This window comes from Bacillus rossius, chromosome 3 (assembly GCF_032445375.1).
Source record: "Bacillus rossius redtenbacheri isolate Brsri chromosome 3, Brsri_v3, whole genome shotgun sequence".
Taxonomy (NCBI): domain Eukaryota; kingdom Metazoa; phylum Arthropoda; class Insecta; order Phasmatodea; family Bacillidae; genus Bacillus; species Bacillus rossius.
In genome coordinates, this window is record NC_086332.1 from 58,589,533 (window position 1) to 58,610,235 (window position 20,703).

General features: G+C 33.0%; 1 protein-coding gene across 5 annotated transcripts in view; it reads right to left on the bottom strand.

Moving 5' to 3' along the window:
- LOC134530757 (RNA-binding protein Musashi homolog Rbp6) overlaps positions 1-20,703 on the bottom strand; it is a 1,338,028-nt gene that overhangs the window by 63,043 nt on the left and 1,254,282 nt on the right. For all 5 annotated transcript variants that reach the window (XM_063365896.1, XM_063365898.1, XM_063365899.1 and 2 more), the window contains 2 exons: positions 13,147-13,179; positions 10,978-11,061 (listed from right to left, as the gene is read on the bottom strand). In XM_063365896.1, coding sequence (XP_063221966.1) covers positions 10,978-11,061; positions 13,147-13,179 — 117 coding nt within the window. The remainder of the gene's footprint in view (positions 1-10,977; positions 11,062-13,146; positions 13,180-20,703) is intronic.

Consider the following 20,703-nt stretch of genomic DNA (forward strand, 5'->3'; position numbering starts at 1 on the left):
ACATGTTATATAACATGTACGATAGTAAATTAAGCTTTTGTCTAACTTCATAAGAAACGTGCACAAAAATAGTATGAGATGATACAATAAACAGAATTCTATTCAATATAAAAAGTATCTTCATTTTTGAAAAAATCTGGTTTCGTTAGTGCCAACATAAACATAATCGTACTTTTGGACACATTGCTAGCTCAACGAAAGCTAAAAATTAATACAAACATTGTATATTAACTAGAAAGATTGACTTTATTTCATCGTGATCATGAAGCCAACTTGTCCTTGATTTCAACTACTTACTAAACTATATTTTTATACGAGATACTGCATACTAGTAGCAGGCACTATCAGTACAAAATTCATTACACTGCACTTACAATAATCAAGGATACTAATTTCCTCTCCCTTCAGTCAAATACGCGTAGGCCTGTATTCAAAGTGCGTAGAGTAAATAACACGTAATAACTATGTATTTAAATATCTAATATTCATGTGATGTAACTTCACAAATTTTAATTTTGTTACAGACTACAATATGCAATTTACTGTTTATCTAAACACAAAGAATAATAATTTCAGCTATTAATGTTTTCTCCAGTAATATAAGTCTGATAACAGGTAAGTATAGCAAGTCCTTACAAGGATAATGTGCATGGAATAAATAATAACAAACTTACTATAATGACAAATAAAACTGATTGAGTTTAAAGGGCTCGTGTTACGTTGAACGTGCATCACGTCAAAGGACATTTAAATATGCTGCATTATACAGAGCATTCCACAAAATTACTCGGAATGATTTGAATAATCTGGATATTGTTCTAGAAACATGGAGTAAAAAATAAAATTAACAAACGTCATAACGCGATAATATACAAATATTAAGGTAAGATAAAATACACAAATAAGAATTATACAGGAACATAAAGTAATATATATATAAAAGGAAATATTTAAGTGTCACAAAACTACATAAATTTTAATGCGGATATGTTAGGCTACAGATGACAATATTAAGGCAACTTTTTCTGCAAATAAATGGATAAAAACCAAGGTTTCTATATATTTGAAAACCTGTACATAATGCTTCTAGCGGGTAGATTGTTATTTATATGCTGTAATAAAAACTACAATTGAAAAAAAAAACATTGAAAAGGGGGAAAATGCAGTGGAAAAATACTATAACAGAATAACAGCTGCTAACATCCTAAGGACACAAAATAACAGTTCCGAGCAACACGGAGAAACAGGTGGTCTGGCTTACCAGCCGGCAGATTAGCGAGACATCTGGCGGGAGAAACACGAACTCCAACCCTCGCCCTACCAACGCTGCACAGTGCCAGTCCTATGACACACATTGCAATGGCTGTACTCGAACAAGCATGGTGAAACACAGCGCCCTCTCCCAGACTCGCTCAAACCACTGCGAACCGACGTTCCGTAGCGTGCTAACGTTTCTCGCCCGCCTCTTTCACTATAGCATTCATTCCAGGCAATGCTACACCTGATGCGAGGGAGGGAATGACACTTAATGCACGTGTGCTTTATTTCATTTCACTTGAAAACTCGCCTGCCACTTTTATTACATCCCTGAGAGGTACAGGTGCTCGGTTTGATCGTGGACCATGCAGTAAATACGACAGTCAGCAATGTGCTGCACAAATTAATTTTAAAAAAATATATCTCCAGTAATGCTTTCCTCGTCTTAGAACATTCGCGACGAACAGCTGGACCAGCTAGCGATAAAATAAATTCGGTTGTAGTGTTGGTCAACTACGTACATTCTGTCCTCGTTGCAACTATGAAAATGCTATAATAGAAATCCCCAAAAAAGGAAAATTAAAATAAGTTTATGAGTTTTCGTAAAAGGTCTCTTAAAAATACTGTCAATTAAACGGTTGTCAGTCCACCTATTAGCATGAGTATGATACTTTGTAGACAAGCACAGGTTTTCTAAGCTAACTAATGTCAGTATTCTAGAAAATTTTATTTATATATTTATTTAATTGGCGTATTTTATGTATTATATTTAACTAAAACTGAGTCACTGGCGCAGGTTGTACAAATGAACTTAAAGAAAGCACGCAAACGTAATTCTTATTAGTAGCTATTTATTGTGCACTTTCAGAATCGCCATACTATGTGCAACAACTATAACACAAATTACCTAGGCGTTCAAACACACCGGATATTACACGTTATGGAACCAAAACTTATCAAGGGCTAGATCGGTGATTAGGGTATCTGCGTATAGAGTTCTTCGAGATCGATCGACTTAATTAACGTAAGTTTAATTCGGACAGAGTTTCATTGAAAAAAATCTTAACGTCAGTGTTCAAATAAAATTAAACAATCAGTATTTCCGCACTCGGATCGTCATCTGAGGAACTGCGATGACTGAGGAACTGCGATGTTCTTCTCGCCTAAATATAACACCCTGTTAAGGCACGTCAACACATGTATCAGATAAGTTACAGCGATCATGATACAGCCGCTCGATGACAAGGCAGCTCGATCTGTATCATCTGAGCGTGTCTTCACTTTACCACCCACTTGAGTGGCCTTGTCTCTCCACTGCAATTGTCTGCCGCCAGCTATACTTCCACACATCACGCGCTAAGATGCAAGACGAGAAGATCTCGAAGTAGGTGGACAAAAAGGGTTTTTACCAATATAAATTCATGGGGGGGGGGGGGGGGGGGGGGGGGGGGCGGTTTCCACGTTGAAATGAAAGTTAAGAAGCTCTAACGAGTTTGAAAACATTAACGCTATCTTCATATGCAGAAATGTTTCTGTTATCTGAATGAACTACGTAAATATGGGAAGTGCAAAAGGAAACTACTGCAATGTTTCTCCGGCTACGCAACCGATGGTACAAGATAATGACCGGGAAACACCTCGTCCAAGCTGTCTGAATCAATATCACGTATCTTCCCTTTGATGTGACGGCGACTCCTGATGTCCGATCCGATCATTGTATTAATTAATTTTTTATAAGCGCGCTTGACACAGAATTATTTTTTCACAGGCCGCTCATGATACAAATACGGTGATCTGATACAATTGTGTACACTGCTTTAGATAACGGCAGTCTTTGGAAGCACCACCCATCTCACATAACCACTCGATTACGGCTATTTTCTTCACGAAAACTGATCTTTTTTTCTTCTACTTAGATTCCGCTGCATTTTGCAATAGAATTATTGTTCTGTTTCAGGTTACGATAAAGCACAACGATATAATATAATGAGGAATTTATACATTTAATTGTATCTCTGGATGAGTCATATAAACAACATTCATGGACATTATTTAATCGAAGCTTTAAAATTTTAAGGTCCTTATTAAAATATACCACTTACGCAAAAATTTTTCTAAAATCAACACACGGAAAGTAAACTTAGGTTTTAAGGTCGTCTTAATTGTCTATCAAAATCAAGTTAAAATACAGAAACTGTTAGAAAAACTATTTACATGGCTTAGTAAAAAATAAATAAATAAAATTAATATTTTATAAAAAAATTGAGTTATTTTATCGTGACGCATTGTCCTGCTAATCCAAGAACCGTTAATTTCTTTATCACTTCAATACGATATATGATGAGCGAAGAATCAGTATATAAAAAGGGAAGGTACATGAATAATTAGAATGTATGCATAGTATGCAAGTATTTATAGACCTACATAAAAATCCGGAAATAAGATTAAAGCAAATTTAATGTATGTAAAAAAACTATAAGTAAATATATTGTGTTACCAAATATTTAATATGACTTCATCATTTAGTATTTCATGTAAAAGACTTGTCATTTTATGGAAGATTTTAATCGCAGCAACATTTTAAGACTATTAGATTACATGCAACTGATAAAGTTTATCTAAATGCATGGGTTAGGTTATTTGAAGGCGTGAAACATAATTTAAATAAATGATATAATATGATTCAACTATGCAACTGTATTCTAAAACATGGCGTTTATTAAAAATTTACAGCCTTAGAAAATTTTAGTAGAGCTTATGCTGTTAAAAACAAAATGAACAATATTATTTTCACAAGGGCACGTAACAAAACTTTAGTAATAAAAAAGGATGGCTAAACATTATGAAGTTATTTAATTCTTTTATTGTTACATAAATTTTAATTTCACTTGAAAACGGTGGTGTATTTTCATTTTAAGAAAACAGTACTTCAGAACCACTGACACTGTTTTTAACATCAGCAATAAAAGGAGACAATATAATTGCAACTGGCTGGTATAAACACACATAATTACTAGGGTATGTTTACAAACAATCGTTGCACTTTATTATAAATGTCTAAATATCTTCAAGTGTCTTTACTGAAGATTTCATATGTATGATTTTGATGTTTCCGTAACGCAGCACATTTAACAAATGGATATGTCTCACACATAGGTTAATTAACATTTCAACACGAACACGTGTTAATAGCTCACGGGAAACCAAAACACACATTCCATTTCTTTCACACTGATGGTGGGGCAACACAATTTCCAGCATCGAATGAATGGCTAACCATCACTTAACATGAAATTAAAATAAATTTAATATATTATTCATGTAAAAATGTTTATTTCTTAATGGCGCTTCATTCTTCACAAAGAAAGTAAAAACAAGTTTTTGGAATTAGTAACTTACCACTTCCGAACTTGCAGCATCTGCATCATATTCTAAACGATATTCACATAATGCAAGCATTTTCACATGACTATATAATTGAATATTAATAGAACAATAAAAAAATATATGTATATGTTGACAAAATACAGTTTCCAACTCATACACACGGTAAAAACTCACTTTTCGCACAAAACTTGAGGAAATGAAGTGAAATTATGTATGATATTAAATATAAATAAAGTGTTTTTTTTAATATCAACTATTAGATTCTGTAACAATTATGAGATTAGAAAGTCACTCTTCGGGAGCTTCATTTTGACCATGTAATACTAACGGTCGTATTATTGGATGGTTATTATTTACCCAGATGAAAAGCGAGAATATGAGAACAAATGCATGTGTTAGCTCCACGCCGTCTTCTATGAACTTGGATACGAATAATATAAACTCGAGTAACAAAGCATGACGGAACACAATAGCAGACGTACAAGTTAAACAAAGATTTGTTTACACACTTACATATAAGGTTTCTTCAGCTATTCTTTAAAATAAATCCTTGTGAATGCTATTTAAAACACGATATAAATTTTTCTCCCGAAAAAAAATAAAAAAAGTAGGCTTAAATTTAATCTAGGGTCTACAGGAAAAAAAATATATTTAAATAAAATTTCTTAATTCTATATTTAATTGGTACCTAAATAAACTTTATGCTAAAATATAAAATACAAATTAAATTTGTGTTAATATATATTAATATGTCCAACGAGAAAACATTTTCAAGAATTTATAAAAGAAAAGTCACTGCTGTAAAACAAAAGTTTAAGTCTGTTATACTGCTGCTTAACTGCAAAAAAATTAAGTGTAAATTATTTTAATAAGTACAAATGCTTCACTAAAATGCGTGAAAGCTAACTATTCGCATTATTAACTTGATATAACAAAAATTGAAACCACCAAGTACTCAAGAAAATTTCACAGCTAAGCTAACGGCGTTTCAATAAACTTTATAGTAAATGAGATCAACATATGAACAGAAGCAATAGTGTCTAATCATAGTTAAATTTCAAAACAAAGCTAACATAATGGTAATAACTCCTTAACTGAAAATTATTAATTGCATTAAGCAATTAACAACTATCCTACCGTCGTAGCAAAGAATTTCTTTAGTTATAACAAGCACAGTATAAATATACCGCAGTATGATGAAAAAATAATTTACGTAAATAATTACTCTTACTCACGATTATGGGTCGCATTTATAAGTTACATTGCACACTATCGGCTACACATCGGACGCACATAGTCGCCACAGGTTTTCAGAAAAAAAAAAGTTATTTTATTTTACTTTTAAAATATGAAATCAAAACACGGCTCGCAGTCCGTGTTATAAGCTAATTCGCTGTCGTACACGCGATCTAGCAGACAAGAACTGTGACACTGTGAGTAGGCTCTACTTGTAGCTAGAACTATATGTTTCGAACTATAACATAAGGAATAAACTCCTTCCATAATATTTAGCAAAAATACAATTTTACCTACATAATTTTTACGAAAAAAAATTATTTCATATTAGTTAAAACAAAATAACAAAATTCTTGAACGATATATTACAACATGAATTCTTAAAAAAAAGTATATCACAAGATGTCTGTCACATTAATGAGAAAAAAAAGCAATCTTCAAACAACATATTTGCGGTTACTCTAAAATCAAGAAAAAATACGTGAGACATTTACGACTTACTGCAAGGGAAATACGTTAAGCAAATCCCTGATGTTAAAGTTTTAACAATCTTCCTAAAATGATTTCTATTTTACCATTTCTAAAATAAAACATAAAATTTATATAGAAATGAAATTCTAGTCCTAGATTAATGTTTTCTATGTGAAACTATTTGTTACGAAGTGACCTAGTTAAGTATTGCTTTAAATACACGTTAAAAGTTACAAGGTTACAATTTGATACAAGACGCTATTTTTACTTATTTATTTTAAGTACACCTAATATACTCCTATAGAAACTACGCTAAATTGAAAATGTTTATATTCCTAGTTCTATGAGATTCTGGAATAGTGAGAAATATTTCAGAAATCTACAGAAACCTAATAGCATTTCACAATGAATTTCATTACATAAAATCGCACACAGGCAGGCATAGCAAGAAAATTAATTTTTTTTACACAAGCTCAGACTTTTCATACTTACATATAAGCCACTTGGAATAATGTATGTAGTGCAATACTTAAGGCAGTGGACAGTATTTTTGTATAAGCTTTATTACGTCACATACGTTTGCAGTAAATAAAATATAACAGTTAAAACGTGTGTATAATTCGATGCTAAAAGTGGTATGATTTGTATTTCAAAATATGCGCAGTGATTCATGACGAACCTATTCAATCATAAAACTGAGAACTTAAGGCATGAATGTTTGGTTCCAAAACATGAAAATAATTGCTTATATAAAATTCATACGCAAGCAACTTTAAGTCTAAAAACAATAATAATAGGCTGCTAAATATTTTTGACCTTATTACCATTAAATAAACAGAAAAAATTTCACAAGTAGATATCATGTTTAACTATTAGTTTATAAAACTGTTAATATATCTTGCTTCGGACTTCGACGGGAATCCTCTAAAGTAACAAATGCTGCATAATTATTTTATGTGGAAGGACTGCATGAAAAGGACGGGTTACGTTTCAATGAAAATTTATGAAGCTTTACGTAAATGTAACACAATTCATTACCAATTTTGATATTCAATAATGAACCACTAAAAATAGACAAAACAAATTACGTAACAAAGCGCATTTTCAGTGTTCGACAAATTATTTTTAGAATGCAGGCTACAAAATACCTATAATTAACTGTTTCCACTACAAGCATTTACGTGAATATTATTTCTAAATATCCTATGCTTTTTTGTACAGCACAAGGAATTCTAATAAATAAATAAATACAAAGACTGTCTAAATAATCAATAAAAGTTTTAGTGTTTTTAAATACTTATGGAATAATTTTACTAGCAAAATTAACTACCGTATTTGATAAAATTTTGTAAATGGGGGACCATAATATCGCTTCGGGAAAATATATTACTATTAATTTGGTATTTTATTCAACATTTAGAAATACCGTATTGCAAATGCTTAATTAATATTGTGCCGAATTGGGTATTACATCAAATGCATGGATTCTGACTTGTTTGGTTAGTATCAAGTAAACGACATAAAAAATAACGAACGATTGTTATCGAACACAGCCTCTTTAAATGTCATTATTTGAAAATATTTCTTAAAGTAGTAGTTCAGATGACTTTGCAGTAGAAAAGCAAAATCAAATATACGAATACATGCGTCCTTCAACACAATACGATATATTTTATAATATACATACAGTCTCATAACAATTGAAAACGTTAACAATAACAAACACGGACGATGGGGAAAAATTGCACGTTCAAATATTTTCCCTTATGTTCAATTTTAATTGCATTTAGTACGCAAAAGTTAACAATTATCATTTTTTCAACACGAGATGCATTATTTTTTTAGTAGGATGATTTTATTCTCTCATACATGTAGGACTGAGACCTACGAGCTATTGATTTTTCCTCTAATGCGCCACAATATATGTACGTGGGACATTACTTTCATGCAGAATGCACGCAGAATCATCGCGTTGAAAGAGTTATCACAAGTAATTTCTTTTAAAATAGCAGTAACTCGGTATTACACCGTTACTCGGTCTTTGTCAAATTAAAACATTTAAACAATTATAATTTTTAAGACGGCTAGAACAAAGCTTAAAATTAAAACTAATTCATCATGTTAATTAGCTATGCTGCCACCTAGCACCTATTCTGATTTACAATTACTCACGTGCACATAAATATATTAGACTAACATATCTCTACGAATGTCTACATTAGCGGGCTGTTACCACGAGTGGGAAAGCTGTGTCAGCACATTAACGCCTTAAGAGTTATTACATAAACACACTATCTATCTGAAGATGTGGCTACAGTTACAAGTTAACATGTTACCCACGAAAACTACAAATTTTAAAACTACCTTTAAACTACTTTAAGTACAGACAGTTCCAACTAAATTTTCACGGATAATGCATACTTGTTTCAAGGTAGGACTATAGCGAAAAACCACATTTGAACATAACACCTTACACCTGCAGCTTTCTGCTGAATTTCATTAGCCGATCGAGACGAAGACAGATATTCAGAACCTAGTTCCACGGCACTTATGTTTCGGAAGCTGTAAAGCTAAGCTTGACGCTAAAGAAGGAAATACACCCAAATGATTGATGTAAGTCCTGCAACTCTAAGTGCCTGATCGTAGGTTCTAAACACTGGTCAACTACAAAAATACAAGTTTCCAAATTGTAGAAAAAAATTTTGTTGTTGAAGGTGACTGGTTATTGGTACGGTAGCATACCATAAACTACTCTCAAAGAGTTCTATCCGTTTAGTTTTAAACCAGCAAAGGAAACATACTGCCATGAGATATTGGTGATAGATACATCCCTCAATATGTTTACCTTTATATGTTAATATGTATTACGTTAGTATGTTTACAAAGAGTTCGCCCTTCAGTGTCACTACAAATCATATACACTTTCTTTTTAAATTCAAGCTAAGATTAGCTATATATCAGTTCATTTCTAATCACCCAAGTAATAATTAACTTTGTAATCGGAAATAACACGACGCTTCTTACTTATACGGCCACGAAAATGTGTGCATAAGACAACATCGTCCCAGGTTGCGATAAAGAGTTTATATGTACGTCATATCAGAGCAAAGAATCTGCGCATACCATTCTCAAAGGCGAAGACGCGCTTAGTAAAAATTCGTATTTTGCCCTTTCCCCCAAGCGTATTGTCTAATTGTGTTTTGAACAGCTCTTAGTTTTCAAAATTGTTAAAAAAAATTGTATTTTCAAGGACAGAAGCTTTCCGTTCCAGGCTCACCTAAATTAATAATAAATAAAGGAAACTTTTTTCAGACTTTGATCGAAATATTTGTATGCATGAAGAGCTTAGAAGGGTAAGTCCAGGAGAAGTTACATATTGTACATTTAAATGTCAATGACTTTACCATTTATCAGTGAACTGATAGCTGCTGATGCATATACTTTAATTTTCGTGTACGAGTATTGAGCTGCTAGATAGATAAAATGCACATACTGACAAGGATACATTGTAAATATACATCACCTAACAAAATGAATAAAAACAGATCTCCTTGTCATGAAAAGAAAGCATTTATAGGTAAGGGGAATGAATTTTTCGCGAAAAATTTTGATCGCTCAGACTGCAATAAGGTAGCAATTGTTTCCGTGTGATTGGCGGCCGTCTGCAAGAGAAGCCATTGCTCTATTTGACCTGGCCATTCAGGACGGGTTTACTTCCGCACTAGATGGCTAAGAGTGGTGTATTTTAAATAAACCCAGCCAACCATTAAACACAGAAAAGGCTAGAAAGTTATAACACACAGCTGGTCTGGAAATATTTTCGCAAAAAAGCATGGTCTTACTAACGGGATATCAGAGAAAGGAAACGAAAAGAACAAAATGGGGAGACGATTTATTTTTTTTTTTTTTTTTTTGATGTGCAACATCTTAACTCTCGGTATAGGGCATTTGGTGAAAGTAAATTTCTTTAATGCGACGGACGTCAAGCAACGGAAATGTGTAACAACCACGGTGATGTCAATTGTGGCGTATGGCGCGAACCGAAGTTACACAAAGCTCAACTTTATAGCATTTAGAGTTTAGTGAATTTTAACAAGATGAGCAGTAGTTTAATAAAATTCCTTGTCGAAAATCAGGTCGAAATAACTAGGTTTAGTACTTTTTAAAGTCTTTTTCGCTTTTATCGGGCCCGTTTAATTATGTAGTTTAACCTTTTGCTCTGCAAATCGAATGATTTTATGATCGACGTAGCTGCTCCGGCAGTCAATTCTAGCGGCAGGTGCGGAAGCTACGTGTGATTCGCGTCCAGAAACGTAGCTGAAAATACAATTTGCGTATATTTACCACGCTCGGCATTATTATACGTTAAATTTCGCGTCCGAGTGTCGTATTACAAGTGTATTTGCAACACGAGAACACAGGAATGTGCTCGAGACCGAGGTTAGAGGTCACGCATCTCTGGCGGGCACTGGAAGACCTTTCATCGCGACCAAGTTCACAGCGGGACGGCGTGGAGACTAGCGGACGCAGCCCCGTACACCCCGAGGTGGTCCAGAGGGTAGGGCAGGAGGGTGAGGGGGTGGTGGTGGTGGTGGTGGGGGTGGTGCAAGCTCGCCAAGTGATTACCTGTAGGATATGGAAGCCCGAAACTAGGGTACCCCGAGTACCCTCTACCGGCCGCGTACGCGGCGTATGCGGCTGCTGGGAAACCTGCGGGGGAAAAGAACAAACACAGCATGTCACGACACAGACACGTAAACAGCAATGAAAAAAAAAAAAAAAACACAATGCGCAGATCATCACGTTGGCAGCTGCTCTGGAACAATAACAAAATACAGCACCTTTTATATGTCCTGGCTAAACCTTGCACCGCCACACTGATGCCGCTTCAGGGCAATCAAAATAACTTAAACATTACAAGAATCACAAGCTGAAATAATAAAATATCTTCTACAAGTGTTACTTAATGTAAGTAACACACAGAATAATTTCATTTACGTCAAAGCGCCAGCAATAATGAAAGACCAGACAGAAAAATTCGTATGCATTATTTTTAAAAATTAAATTTAACAATGAAATAAAAACAACTTTGGTTCAAACCATTAATTAGATAAATATTTTGAAGAAATTCAAGTGTTACAAAAATTTCTGCAGAGTAAATTAAAAAAAAAAATTGTAGCAGCTGCAAAACATATATACATATAAATTAAAATATCATCTAAGTAAACATATTTGGAATATACAGCTTAAATTATGCATGAATATGTTACTAATGTAACTGAAAATGTACCGAAAAAATACTAAAGTGTGAACATGTGACAAAATTAACATGGAGTTAAATTTATAACTGCTAATTCCCGTCATCACATTTATCTTAGTACAGTAGCCACGATTATTTCTTATAATTAAGATTCAGTATAAACTTGGAAAATCACTATCTCTTAATTTTGTCTGGACGTTTGTATAAAGCTGCTTATTTCTAATAATTTACCACTGTATTCATGTTACCTGTATTATATAAATAGAACATAACATTCCGATTAAAGAACCTTTGGATGTTCTCGGAATCACAAATTATTTTACTACGATCATTAAATATTTTAATGTTTCAAGAGTGCCATTTTTTATATTTTCTTGCACAGTAAAAGTTAAAAGTAAAAGTCGAATTATATAAATAATATTGGTAGCTTTTACTACATACTAAGAAAGTTAAAAGTAAAAATTATCGGACAAAATAATATATTGAACTATAAATTCATTATTATTTTGTAGCACACAAAAATTACACTATAATATTACATTTATAAACAGTAAACAATTTAAATACACTTAAAATACATTAATAATAAGGGGAACATAAACAAATAAAAATGAACAAAAATTTTTAAAATATGAAATACAATATAGGAAATAAATTATAACAGTATATGAGAACCAATATAAAATATTCTGACAAGTTCTACATGTATTATTATATAGGTTATGATGTATTCATCATTCAACGCGGGTAGTCATTAGAATGTCAAAACAAGCAATACTGTTTGTAAAATACAAATTCCTGCATATTTTAATTTATAAAGCGTACAAAATTACATCCAATGCAATAATGGGACGGACGTAATTGTTATCGTTTAATTTTTCCGCAGAGATCAAATAATTTACTTTCACAACATTAATATAAACAATAAAATTTATCAATACAAAGGCTCGGTCAGAATAAAGAGGTTTGAAAAAAAATGCATTCTTTTATGAATGGTTTTGTCATATACGAATGAAGTTGCAGGTCTATTTAGGTAATATGTAATAATCACCAACAAATGATTTATGAAAACAAAAACTCTGCGAACCCTCACTATTGGAAACAAGTTCGCTTAGTAACTCCTGCTCACTGCAGTAACATAAAATAATAACCATATTCTAGACGCTATCACTAGTATTCGGTCAATGATACTGATCAGCAACGCTGAATCGGTTTTATAGAATTTAGGTTAAATTTATGCATGTTTACCAAAGTAATCCTCGGAATTGGGTATTCATTCAATTCAAAAAACTACTTCTGACTTACTCGAAACAAATAAGTTAAAGTTTCAGTTTTAAATGACATACTATATGATGGGATAGTTGATCGTCACCAACTACACATAAAATTAAAAACTTAAAAGAGCCAATGTCAATAACTACAAAATGATTCCTAACTCATAAAGAGTAAACTCAAGCACTATCTACTTAAGATAAAATAAATATTACACATAAAACACAAACTATAACCAAAAATAAACTTATTTATTGACTCACCATCAGGTAAAGCACCCAGCGACCACATAAAATCTAGAAATTCAACAAAAAACATTATTAGACGCGTTTTATGAATAAAATAAGTAATACTAAGTAATTTTTAAAGAACGATATTTTATTTTACTATACTATGGAAACTCAAAATTTCAATATCACATTAAATTTAAAATAAAAGAAAAATAAACAACAAAAACTAAAATGGAAATTACTTTTTTAATGTGATGTTAAAATGAAGTAATTCAAGACTTGAAAATTATTTCTAGCATGAAACCAGGAATAAAATTGTATTACACTGAGTAATTTAGTCTGCATCCATGAAATTTCATAACAACTATTTCTTTTTCTTCTTAGACACTACTACTATACTGCTTACTAAATACCTAAACGTGAGCTGGATTGGACATGGACATAAAACCTGATAAATTTTCAGTTAGGGGTTCACACCTTATATCTTCTGGAATTTTATACGTGGAAAATTCATTGTTCTTCAATAAATAAGTATTAAAGATTTTTTTCTGTATCAGAAAAATAATTCGTGATCATCTTGTGTGGATTATGTATATTATAGAAAATTTTAACTAAATCAAAGAATGTTTTAAATATAATTTCGGAATATAATAAATAAACAAAAATCATATTATTTAAATTATGAGATAAATTATAAAGATGTGTAGTTTATTTAATTATAAAATAATAAAATAGCAATAATAATTTTCAACCAGACACTTGAAGTGCACACGTTATCAAAACTGTTGGTGAAACTAGAACCTCAAAATTTATTTAGTTGTAGACATTATTTTATAGCAAAATTATTTATAGTTGAATACGAAAATTACAAGCTTTAAAATGAGTCTAAGAAAAAAATTTCTACTAAACATAAAAATATTTATGTGAATGTTAATTAGTGTTTTTACTTACTGCACATGTTCAAATACAAAAATCTACATCTACAGTTAGTAATAATTAGTTCCCTAGTAAATGCAAACCAAACAAAAATATTTTGGGTACTAGCTCGTACAGATTTAAATTAATATTTGCGTAAATTAAGCAAGTTTATTGGTCATAATGTGTGAAATAAGATATTTATCTGGAAAGAGTATTCTTCGTGTGTAGATAAGGTAGCCGCAAATAATGGCTAGATTTTATCTTTAATCTTCAACTGTAGCAGCAACCGATGTTCGTGAAGTAATTCTTATCACACGTTGATCATTTTTCATTTCTTCATCCCCTTTGATTTGCAGGTAATTTTTGTAGGCATCTAACTCTACACGGGTTCTAAACACTAAGTTAGTTATCTAGGGCTGGATTCCACTAAAGGTCAAACTACTCTATAGGATGACTAGAAACTACTGTCGTTATTGTTTTTTTCAAAAACAACAAAGCACGAGTGAGTTTTTTCAAAAATTCTCGTTTATTCTAATAATATTTACATATTTTTCAGTCTACGCTACTAAATAATACAAATAAATGTATCTATGCCTACTTATATTGTTTCAGCCTTCAGGCTTTTTAAAATTTTGGAAGTGGTAGCTATTTTAATTTTTTTTTTTTTTTGGAAATTATATTCCACTACTGTTACATTGACATTGCTATTTATAAATGCAAAACTTTAAGTGATGGCATAATGGTTCTTTCATTAATAAAAAAAATAATCTAAGAAACACAGAAGAAATATAATATACATAGTAATGACAAAAACACGTCAAAACAAAAGTATCAAAATAAAACAAAAACAGTATTAGTTTGCAAATTTCTAGCTATACAATTGTTACTTTACTAATTATATAGCATAAAATTAACAGTAGTATAGCATTGTTAAAATGGTTAATGTAGTTATCAATAACTCAGCTAAATAAGTACAACCAATACTCCATTAAAATTTCATCCATCACCTGCAGTCTCAGGCAGCCTGGAGGGATCAGTACAGTCAGTAAAAATTACATATAATCAAAAATGCAATAAACTGTTAAAAGGGTAGAGGAATATAATACACTAGAGAGAGAGAGAGAGTTCTCTTCCATTACGATGGCGATAGCGCTACATTTACTAATTATAAATTAGCATCAATACTCTATAAGAAGACTAACACTTCTGTAATAACTTGAGTATTAATAATTTAATATATTAACACTTTCTAATACCACAATTTCTCGATGCTAACGTAACATATAAAATCTAACTATTTCGTCTATAAATTAACCTAGAATCTATTATCACTTTTCAACTACTTAAAAATAATCTGATAAATATATTATACATTTAAAATACTTTTTGAGTATCTTTTACATCACAACTCATATAAAAATTTATCATCAACTTTGGAGAGAATTAATCACTATTCAACAAGCGCTAAGTTTATTATTTACTTTAAAGCTAAAGATTTCTATTAGAGATGACAGAAGATGAACTACACTGCACACTACAAGTATTATAATTACAATAAAATAGTTACTGAGTTCAGTGTAATAAAGTTATGCAGGCGATATATCCTCATTTTTACCAATGAACTGTAAAATAAAATCCAAATGATTTACAAGTGTAACAGTTCTGATCTACTAAAAATGACTGCCTTTCTTTTTTTTTTGCAAAATTCTCAAAACAATAAAGTTACGGTTGATGAAGTCTGCACAACAGTTTTACACTAAACTAGTGCCGTGGAGGTCTAACACACGTCCATGTGGAGCTATGTTTTTAGGACACGCTTTATTAAGAAAACAAATATATTATATATATATATATTACTGGTAGCAATTGAAAAAAAACATACTTTCGCATGATGATAAAAAAAAGATTAGGTCCATGAATTTTCATTTAAAACTTCCGTTATGCTTATCCCAGAAACTGTTATACTTGTCTCACTACCGCTTTGAAGTCTTCGCACGCACAAAAAAAAAAAAAAGGTAGAAATTATAACTTTTTTTTCGCCCTCTTCAGTTTCAAATATTCCATTAACGCTGAAACAGGGGGTCGGTATATCGGGTGACGCGGGCGCGCCGTTGCGGGGAAGCCTTGCAACAGAAACGTGCTTGTCGCAGGCAGGTCGCGGGGCGCGGGGCGCGGGGTCCCCGCCGGCCAGATGACCAGCTCTGCAGCTGAGCTCACTTGGGCCAAGGGCAGCGCACCGATACACCGTCCCAGGCCAGGCCGCTGTTTCTTACTACGCCACATTTCCCAGTTCCTACACTTTTGTCTACGACTGTATCAGCTGTTATAACTTATCTTCAGGTCAAGTCAAAGATCGTGATTTACAGGGACGAAGCTGGGGGGGGGGGGGGGGGGGGAGGAGGGATGTCCGTAGGGTCCAGATCCCTCCCTTCCAGTATTAAAAAAAGTCGAAGACAGGATATGAACATTATATCAAATTAGCTACTTTTAGATTATTAAATAAGAGTTATTGTAATACTCAGTGAGCTACAATGATGTATTTCATCCCCACTATATCCCGGCATGAATCATACACAGAAGCAACAAGAATTGTGTTTCCGAGTAGTCTATATTTAATGCTGGTTTGCACAAGTGTAAGCAGGTATTTTATACCAACTTGAAATGTGTTTTTTATGTATTTAATAACATTAATATATGTGTATTTAAGATTTGTTTTAAATAAATCATTAAATAATTGGTTTTAGAACATTAAATAATTTATTTTAGAACAATGTGTTACAAAAATTAAATAAAAACGAAAATTTTAAATGTTCAGTTATTTCAAGCAATATCATCACTTAAAATTATATTTGTATATGTTTCAGTTCTAAAAGTTTACTATTCCCTGAGATTTGATTTAAGTGTGACAAATCAATTTTATTTTAAAATTAAAAAATAAAGAAAACTTATAAAAAAATATATAATGTTTGTACTGAACTTCCTCCTTACAAAAATCTGGCTACGGCCTTAGCTCTTCTTAATTAAATCGAAACATATTCCGTAATCAAGTATTACGTTTGCTACTAAGGCGAAATAATTTGTTCGTTTGTATGTATATATCAAAATAAATGTATACAACTTATCAAACAAAAAATTTTGATGGGAAAGATTTTGTCGACCCAGCAAAATTGTTTCGTCACTCAAGTGTATTTTGTTGGGTCCACAAAACCAATTATGTCACACACATAACTTGGTTAGCCCAACTAACATTTGGTTGCAGCAGGTATACATTTATTTTGTCATATACAACAAACCGTTATCCATTTGGCCTATTTTTTTTTTTAAATCTGAGCCCAGATGCCCATCTTCCAGCTTGAAAAGCGCCGATATTAAGGGGCCCACCTATTCAGGGGTGTTTCTGTGTTAGTGAGGCGGGATTATAAGTTCGACGCTCGCTGGTGCTTCTAGCGCGGTATCGCCTCTCTCAAATGGCGCGCAATCTTCTCATCGGGAACAGGACAACTATGCTATTCGAGCGATAACCACCACATTGAAAGGCGGAGAAATGAAGATAAAAGTGTAGTGCAAGTATTTTGTGTGGTTTCACGAAACTATACCGGGGGTTTCAATTATAAAATTTAATTACGAAAACAACGCTGTTTTAGCTGTTTCACTCTCTAAAAAATACGGTTTAAAAAACAAAATACGGAAAAATTATCCACCCTCAGCGTTTTCTTAAATGCTTTCCGTAAACAGACACCACAAGCATGTTTTTTATTTTTTTATTTTGAAGCTCTGCAACCGTAGGCCGGGGCCTTAAGCGATTAATACGAGAATTAGCTTTGCTTCTGATTTGTAGCCGTGTCCAAGGCGAATATATCACCAACGTTTCGGTCGACATTGCAGTCGCCATCATCAGGGTAGAGTTACCTACTGAGATTATTACAAGTTCTTCTGCCTTCACCGGTTCGCAAGCACCCACCCGCCAATCACAGAAGCCCAGCTCCGATTGGCCAACACCAACAGGTCAACTAGACGAAAGGGAGGCTGTGATTGGCCCAAAGCTGCAGCCAATCGGGAGTACTAAAGGCAGAAGAACTTGTAGCAACCTCAGTAGGTAAACTCTACCGTGATGACGGCGACTGCAATGTCGAACGAAACGTCGGTGATATATTCGCCTTTGGACACGACTACAACCCAAGAAGCCAAGCTACTTCAGGCAATGGCCGCGAAAGCCTGCGAACGCAGGCAACTTGTGTGAGGTACGTCGCGCGACTCTCGCCAAGGGGGGGGGGGGGGGGGACACAGCTCCGGACGGACGCGTGACAGCCCTCGACGGCGGTCTCAAGGACAGAGGCCCCGCGCTGACCGCAGCGACCCACTGACTGCGCCCTTCTTCAGCGCGAGGCGGGCCCGCCGGCCAGAACACCTGCTCCCTGGACCAAGTCTCCCCCGGGAGATTGCCTCGCTCCATTTCTCTCTCTTTTTTTTTAATTACAGGCCACTCTCATCATCAAAAAAAAAAACACACAGTATTTATCGATGCGACCTCTAAGGAATAAAACACTGCATGTACCACAAAAACACACACACACACATCAAGAACAACTATAATTTTTCATAGTACGCTAGTTGAAAAAAAACATTTTTTGAGTATGTAGCAATATCCATAGACATTATGAAATTTCATGAAACTTTAGCTAACTTCAACGCATCTCGATTGCGCCAAGTAAAACAGTGGTAACCTCCGTGCACATCCTAATTACATTTTAATAATAAAAAATAAGTATACATATAGTTAACTGAACGAGCAATGAAGACATTCGTAATTTTTTTACCTCGATCTCTCTCGGAGGAACTTTAAAAAATAATATAATGTCCTGTGTCGAAAATGTTATAACAAGCACTAAACACATGTTACATTTATACATAATGAACACAAGAACAAGACAACCACACGAAAACAAAAAAAATAAATAAATAACAACCTAAAATTTTTTCATCTAATTTTTTTCCTGTAAATTGAAACAATAAATGTGACAACATATTATTTATTTTAAAAGAGACATAAATCAGCAAAATACGTAATTTATCATAGTAAAGATGTTGCGTCAAAGTATGCAGAAATTTAATAAATAGTTCTTATAGTTTTGAAGGGATGAACACTTATTTAAGATATGTATTAACATCAGACGTTTAAAACACTGTTTGACACACAACACATCAATTATGACTTTAACTAATGTTTATTTATAATTTATATATATTTTTTCTAAATACTGATTAATAAACCCTAACTTTAAATACGTCTATAGAACATCTTATCACAATAGGTACAATTAATAAAAGGAAGGTAATATGTAATACATAATGGTACCAAAACTCTCAAATGCTACGCCCCTTTACCCCATTGATGCGGGTAAGGGGGGAGAATAAGTTAATAATTTAAGGACCCAGCATCCACGGACATACGGTATCGCAGCCACTTGAGAAATTTATGTTAATCAACGTTTTTTAGGATCAAAATTCGATTTAGTTTTGAGTGTATACACTTGGTCAGTAGGTACAGAAGACTTATTGACATTATGGTACTTCCCACTTTTGTCGATGCAAAACAATCTTTGAAATGTTCGAAGTACAACCTGCTGGGACACGCTCGTACAATGATACGTGCACTGTTCTCTGAGAAACAAATTACAGTATCACTAATATAATAACTTTTAAAAAGTACATTACCCAACAAATAAACCGGCATACAGCCAAATCACTTGTTCGCTAGCTGCTTCTAAACAAAATTGTGCTCTTGGATATTAGTTTCTTCCGAGTAGGCGTTTCTGCTTTAAACCAGGTATATACATTCTAGAATCTAAAGGCTGACTAGATCTTAAGTTCCATTAATTACACTATCTCTATATCTTCTACTGCAAATTGTTATTTTGATTGTATGAAATGCGTCTTCCTCTCTCGCTACTAACTACTCAGGCACAACAATAACCACCACTAGTTAAAAGTAAATGGTTGCTTTCGTCGCACAGTAATATTTTCTCAAAACTTACAATGACTATATTGCGCACTACTGTTTAAAAATTGAAGTCACAAACGAGGGATGGATTATATTATTGTTTCATGTAAGCAACGGCGTTTTATACCAATCAAAGAAAACAGCCTTTACTTATGAAAATTTACCTTTAAGTAAAAGTTTAAAACTTGCTACTAACATTACTACATATATTTAATGTTAAATCCGTCTTCACTTTGGCTTGTCTAGAATAAGCAATAATAAGTGAAATGTCAGGACTCGCGAATATAGCTTATTGTCGACGTCATCAAATTTGGCATTAGTCTCAAACAATGTACCTTTAAACAAACACGCCTTTATACCACTTAAACGGCATTGACTAACTACACTTCATGAAATACTACATAGTATGTACACAAAAATTAAAACAATGCATGTAATCATGTACCTTTAATTACATTAGTGTTGTACATTTTGTAAAAAATATTAACTTTCGTTGGTAATTTTTTAAACATATATAAAAAATACTACATCAAACTATTTCGATAGCCATGATAATCAGACTTTTGTGCGATATGAAAGGCTTACGAATATTAGCTAACTATTACATAAACTGCATCAATTAAACTTAGTGCTAAGCATTTCAGTACTGATATGCATTCAGCATTTCAGTC